General features: G+C 38.9%; 2 protein-coding genes across 2 annotated transcripts; both read left to right on the forward strand.

The window, feature by feature from the left end:
- The first annotated feature begins 550 nt into the window (after window positions 1–550).
- LOC144640503 (uncharacterized) lies at window positions 551–1,684 on the forward strand. Its single transcript, XM_078499615.1, has one exon. The coding sequence runs from the start codon at window positions 551–553 to the stop codon at window positions 1,682–1,684; it is 1,134 nt and encodes a 377-aa protein (XP_078355741.1).
- A 1,384-nt stretch (window positions 1,685–3,068) lies between these two features.
- Window positions 3,069–4,758, forward strand: LOC144640502 (NADH dehydrogenase [ubiquinone] 1 alpha subcomplex subunit 5-like). The gene is made up of 3 exons (XM_078499614.1): window positions 3,069–3,225; window positions 3,970–4,035; window positions 4,425–4,758. Exons 1-3 carry the CDS (start codon window positions 3,154–3,156, stop codon window positions 4,521–4,523), a joined length of 237 nt encoding a protein of 78 aa, XP_078355740.1. The 5' UTR covers window positions 3,069–3,153; the 3' UTR covers window positions 4,524–4,758.
- The last annotated feature ends 1,447 nt before the right edge of the window (window positions 4,759–6,205 follow it).

The following is a 6,205-nucleotide window of genomic DNA, read 5'->3' on the forward strand; positions in this document are numbered from 1 at the left end:
AAAAAGCCACAATACAGCATTGTAATTTACCAAATTACCGAAACTGCAGTTAAAAATGTGAAAGGTGCTGTCACCAAGACTATAGGTCCACCATTTTGACCTTGTTAGATCGCATTTATTAACCAAACTGTTTCTCATAATTTGACGAGACACATATCGCTCTTGCTAATTTAACAACATAGATAAGACATTCGAGCCAAAGATTCCCAGCCCGGGAAGTCAATGTAAAGGGTGCAAATAAAGTTGTTGTTGTTGTTGTTGTTGTCAACAATTCAACATTTGGATAAAACGGTTAAACATATTAAATATTAACTGAAAAAGGCTGAAATAACAAACCGCAAGGCTTGCTTGGACAATAGCTTGACCGAGAATCAAGGACCCAAGTGAAAATGCAACACCGCAGAGGTTTGGAGGTACTTTTTTCACCGATAACTGTGACCTAAAATTTATGAGACAGCAAACCACTTAGTCTTCTTAAACCGTAATACCGCAAGTTAAAATATAAATTTCTGCAAACCATACCAAAAATAATGTCTTAGTGAATGGACGCATGAGAACATCAATCCTGGACACCAGAGTTATGAGAGGAGCAGATGTATACAGTGACCACTACCTTGTGAGAACCAGAATAAGATTGAAGTTGGCAAGGATTAAAGGGAAAACGATAGCAAGGGAAAGGTTTGACGTATGCAAGCTGCAAAGTGAAGAGATCCGTAGGAGATATAACATCGTGAGGAACAGGTTTGAAGCCCTAGGTGATATAGAAGATCCGGAGGAAGAGCACGATCTGATATTGGCAACGTATAGGGATGCTGCAAAGAAAGTTATCGGGAGGTCTAAAAAGCAGAGCAAACCATGGATAGGTGACAAAACGTGGGAAAAGATCAAGGAGAGGAAAGAGGCGAAACAAAAAATGGAGGGTGCTAGGTCGGAACGACTAAAACAGAGAAGGAGAAAGGAATATGATGCGAAGAACAAGGAAGTGAAAAGGAGTGCTAGGGAGGATAAGAGGAATTGGATAGAGAAGAAGGCTGCAGCAGCAGAAAAGGCCGCTGAGAATGGTAGAAATAAGGAACTATACAGCATAACCAAGACAATAGCTGGGGAACGGAGGAGACAAGAAGTAGGCGTGAAGGACAAACAGGGAGTGCTTAAGACAGAAATGCAAGAGAGGCTGCAGAGATGGGTAGAGCACTTTAGTGAAATATTAACCAGAGATGACCCAGTGAATCCTGTGGAAGATGATGAGATAGAAGAACCGGAAGAGATCAGGGTGATAGATTTAGGAAGTTGGCGATTACAAGAGGTAAAGGACGCACTAAAGGGGACAAAGCCTGGGAAAGCGCCTGGAGTAGATGAAGTGGGCCCAGAGTTATTGAGAGCGGACATGGAAGACACTGCACATAGGTTGACGAGATGCTATAACCGGCTTTGGGAGACCGAGAGGTGGCCGGAAATCTGGAAGAAGGGACTGGTTGTTAAGATATTTAAGAAAGGTGATTTGCGGGATTGTAACAACTGGAGAGGAGTGACTTTACTACCCGTCATTAGTAAGATATTCTGTAGGATGCTGCTAGAGAGGATCAAGAGAGGTGTAGACAAGAAGCTTCGAAAGGAGCAGGCTGGGTTTAGATCAAAGAGAAGTACAACTGAACAGATATTTATACTAAGAAACATCTTGTAGCAGGCAAATGAGTGGAGGACGGGTCTGTACGTGGACTTTGTGGATTTTGAAAAAGCCTTTGATTCGGTACACAGAGAAAGCCTATGGAACATCATGAAAAGCTATGGGATACCACGGAAGATGGTGAGAGTGATCGCAGGCATATACAAGGGCTTCGAGTGTGCAGTTGTTGATGGAAGTGGGACATCAGAATGGTTTAAGATCAGGTCTGGAGTAAAGCAGGGGTGTGTGATGTCAGGATTCTTATTCTTACTGGCCTTAGATTGGACCATGAGAAAGGTAACAGCAGACAGGAGAAGAGGAATACGGTGGAATTTCACAACGGTGCTGGAGGACCTTGACTTTGCAGATGATATTGCACTACTGTCATCCAAGATTAGTGACTTGCAAGAAAAGACTAGGAGATTGGCAGAGGAAGCAGCCAGAGTAGGCCTCAAACTTAATGCAAGAAAGTGTAAGACACTGAGGACTGAGTAAGGAAGGAGAACCAAGATACGCCTATTCAAGACTTTAGTTCGACCGGTCCTGCTATATGGCTGTGAAACATGGAAGATCACTAAAGCTGATGAACGGATACTGAGAATTAGATGGCAGCAAACAAAAGAAGAGAGTGGTTGAAATGGCAGAGGTCAACGCCATAAGCTGCGAGGTACGACGAAGAAGGTGGAACTGGCTGGGACACATACTCAGGAGAGAAGGTGCAAATGACTGCTTCACAGCATTGGGATGGACACCAGAAGGACGAAGAGCAAGAGGGAGGCCGAGGACAACTTGGAGAAGGACAGTGGAAAAGGAAAGAAACAAGGCAGGGTGGGCAAGCTGGGAGGTAGCCAAAGCAGTGGCACAGGACAGGCAGTGTTGGACAGAAAACGTGACAGCCTTATGCGCCTACTGGCGCGACGAGAATTGATGATGATGATACCAAAAATAATGCAAAAACACTGCAAACCAGATGAGGGAGATTCAAGTTTCGAATGGGAGAGAAGCTGAATAGGCCTCATTCATATTGGCCGTGAGCATCAATGCAAGGCTAATGCAGGGGAATTTTGCTGCCACAAAATTAAAGCTGCCACAAAATGTTAAAAGCTGTTAAGGCTCTAGAGCTTTAAAGTGATCTGCAGGCTAAAGAATACCAATGTTAAATACAAATATAGAAAGAACTGGTAGAAGTGACCAAGTAGGCTCACAACTTAACTTGAATTGTCAAGAGAGTGAGTCAGTCACACAACACAAGTTAATATTCCCAATCTGTGTAATATCATTCTGATTGTTCATCTGACTAAAGAACTCCTGTTTAGACTGATACAATTTGTGGCTATAAAAAAAAACACAGTAGTTTGCAGAAATTTATCTGTAGTGGATAGTAAAAATTAACCAATCAGTGCATAAGAAATATCTTTTAATTTGAATTTCTTTCTTGAAAGGCTCTTACAAAATTGTATAAAGATACATTGAAGGTGCTGGGAAACATGCCACAAAATGCTCAGTACCGAATACATACAGAACAGATTACCAAACAAAGACTAGGTCTTGTGGAGCAGGTATGTTAAGTACAGACTGCTGTTTAATTTGAACAAATTAACATGCAATGTTAAAGCATCCTGTTCGGAGACAGGGGGAAAAGCATGGTACATGGTCCTGTGTAGAAATGTACAGGGCTAAAAAAAACGTGTTATCTGGTCTTCCGGGACAAGTACATTTTCCTGCCATTCATGCTTACTTGCATAATGAGCAAGAGCCTAGGCAAGTCATCTACTGACTAAATCATACTGAAAGTAAGCTAGGATGAGCATACAAGTGCCCGAGGCAAGCAAAATTTGAGACCTGCTTATCTGAAGGGCAAGCTGAAATTCAAGTTTTTTTAAGCACTGAAAGAGGGAGAAAGATGGTTCATTTTAAGCTTGGTAAATGAAATGACAAATTTGAGAATTTGGTTGTCACAACCACAGGGCAAAGAAAAAATGTGACTCTCGGGTAAGTGTCAAACCTAAGTGTGTTCAAACTTTCGACGGAAATGAATTTTCATAAAGCTAAACTGTAACAGGCAGGTTCAAATTTCAAATCCCAGAAACTGTTGAATTATAAGTGAAAATTTTTAGATCATTTGTTGATTTCTTAGCCATGTGGGTTGCATGCATGTCATTACCAGCTGGTTTTGTCTTCATTTGATATGTGATTGGTATTCTCACAATGTTCCTGGTTTCCCCCCCCCCCCCCCCCACCTTGCAGTTGTGAACTTTGCAAGTGGGTGGTCATTTAAAGTACAAAAACTGTGTTTTGTTTAGGAAAATGACATATCAACACTGGAGAAGAAACTTGGAGCTGGACAAATTGAAGAAGTTATTAAACAGGTGACAAAAATATTATGAGAGCAATGGAATTTCAATACAATGAACTGTGACTTAAAGGAGGTGTGAAGACTGATCGTATCTGACTTAAAATTGATGTTCACTTTGATCTGCTGTTGTATCAAAACTTGAATAAAGCTTCTTGTATATATGCTGTCTAAAATTATCTGGGGACAGAAATCTTGAAGTTAGTTAAATGTTAACAGTCAAAAGAAAAAACACCAAATGAAAGGTTTGTCTAAATTTGCCAATCACTGACCCTCGAAATGATTTTAACCAATGCATACTTTCTCTACCCTTCCTTGATGGTTGCTTTGTTTTTTGTTTTAACATGTAATACATGTTCACATACATTGCAAAGTTTCACTTTTACATGTATTTTCCATTTGTAGGCAGAGGATGAGTTCTCCTTAGCGAAGAAAATGCAAGAATGGCAACCATGGGAACCCCTTCAAAATCCCCCACCTGCAAACCAATGGAGTTGGCCATGACAATCTGCATGGTAATCAATGCAGAAATAGAGTTTTGTGACTGTGCTTCAGTGTATAAACAAGCAAGGGCCAAGATTGACTTTATATTTTGAATAACAGCACTGATGAAAGACTGAATAATTGTTTTTGTTACAATTTTCAAAGCTTTGTTACTGTGGGTACTTTGAATGGCATGACTATTTTAGCCATGGCAATAACTTTGTTGGTCTGAATAAAATTAATGTTGATTTAACAACTTGTGGACATTATTTTTACGAAGGGCAGCTCATTGAAATTTTACACTGTATATATCTCTTATTGAATATGAACTATAAATACTGGCAGAGAAATCGAACATTGATTTTTTTGCATTCATGCTAAAGTACCGGTATACATCAACATTTTTGTACCAGAATCGTGTATTTTTTTTTTTTCAGAGCCCATTCTTATGAGGAGGAAAAGTCAGATGGAATTTTTCTACCAGAATGCTTCAGATAGTATGACTAATAATTTGGTTACAAATGAAATTGACAAGTGTTATTTATTTATACTATCTAGAACGTACCTAGAAAAAATTCAGGATATAAATGTTGTGTTCCCTGAAAACAACCTGGCACATCATACATACATGTACCCTTTGGGGCTTGCTTTGTTGTAGTTGTGGTACAGGAAGTTTTTAGTGGCCTGAATGGTATATACAATTGCCAAGATTAGTTTGTGCATGTATCAGTTTCCTTTAGGAAATAAGGGTGTCATTGAATTCTAAAATATGCCATTCTTCAAATCTTGGGATGTTCCAAGAGCAAAAGGAAAAGGCTTTACTTGCAGCCAGCTTTCTTTACTAACAAGCTAGGCTTAACCTTAGCTTTTAAGCTAAATATTTGTCGGTAGGATTTCTTTCCACTTGCAAAATAAGGTAGTCCTACATGAACCTTTTTTTACATTTTTTTGCGTTTGTTAAATTACATATCGATTTTAAATGATTGTGGATTTTGAGGCAATGTGAGTTAGTAACTTAATTGTCATAATCTTGCATTACAGAATACTTGCATATGTGCATTTTGTCTGGAGTCGAGAACTCAAGACAAAGCTAATTTTTAAACGGGACACAATCAAAAAAAGAAAACTGTTTAAAAACCTGGAAAAACATGGATGGGAAAGAAAACTTGAGAAACTCGCTACTTGTTGTCTCATTGTGTTAAGAATTTATCCTGTTTTTGCAAATATTGTAATGTTTACTCACAAAAACCACTCCCACAAATCTTAAGGGTTGTTGGCCAGGAGGAAGCCTATTTATTTAGTATCCAGAAAAAATGAAACTATTTATATTGTTACCAGTCTTTTCAACTTCTTGTAATCCGTCAACTGAGGGACATCTTTAATACAAAACACAAGGCTGTAGCCAGAAAGTGGTTAGATTAAGCTGTCATTAGAGCTAGTTTAAAGTAACAAGCAACCACAGGTCCAATCTGTGGTCCCAGAAAATAAATTAATATTATTACAAGAGAAACAACTTGCTCATGACAACACTAGCACAGACTATGAGTTAAAAGTAGAAATACTCTTATAAAACAACTATACAACATTTATGCTTGCAAATAAGGTAGCAAATAACCTGGCAAAACATGGTATAGATACAACATATACTTCAGTAAAGATAACTCTTGTTTGTTTTACTTCAACACATAGTTTATTTTGTGTCC

This window comes from Oculina patagonica, unplaced genomic scaffold (assembly GCF_052425735.1).
Source record: "Oculina patagonica isolate OP01 unplaced genomic scaffold, crgOcupat unplaced313, whole genome shotgun sequence".
Taxonomy (NCBI): domain Eukaryota; kingdom Metazoa; phylum Cnidaria; class Anthozoa; order Scleractinia; family Oculinidae; genus Oculina; species Oculina patagonica.

Excerpts from the sequence above, each read along its gene's own strand:
- LOC144640503 (XM_078499615.1), top strand. The coding sequence starts at position 551 with ATGAGAACATCAATCCTGGACACCAGAGTTATGAGAGGAGCAGATGTA.
- LOC144640502 (XM_078499614.1), top strand. The coding sequence starts at position 3,154 with ATGCCACAAAATGCTCAGTACCGAATACATACAGAACAGATTACCAAA. Across the intron at positions 3,226-3,969 it reads GACTAGGTCTTGTGGAGCAG|GAAAATGACATATCAACACT; the intron begins GTATGTTAAGTA and ends TGTTTTGTTTAG. Across the intron at positions 4,036-4,424 it reads TTGAAGAAGTTATTAAACAG|GCAGAGGATGAGTTCTCCTT; the intron begins GTGACAAAAATA and ends TTCCATTTGTAG.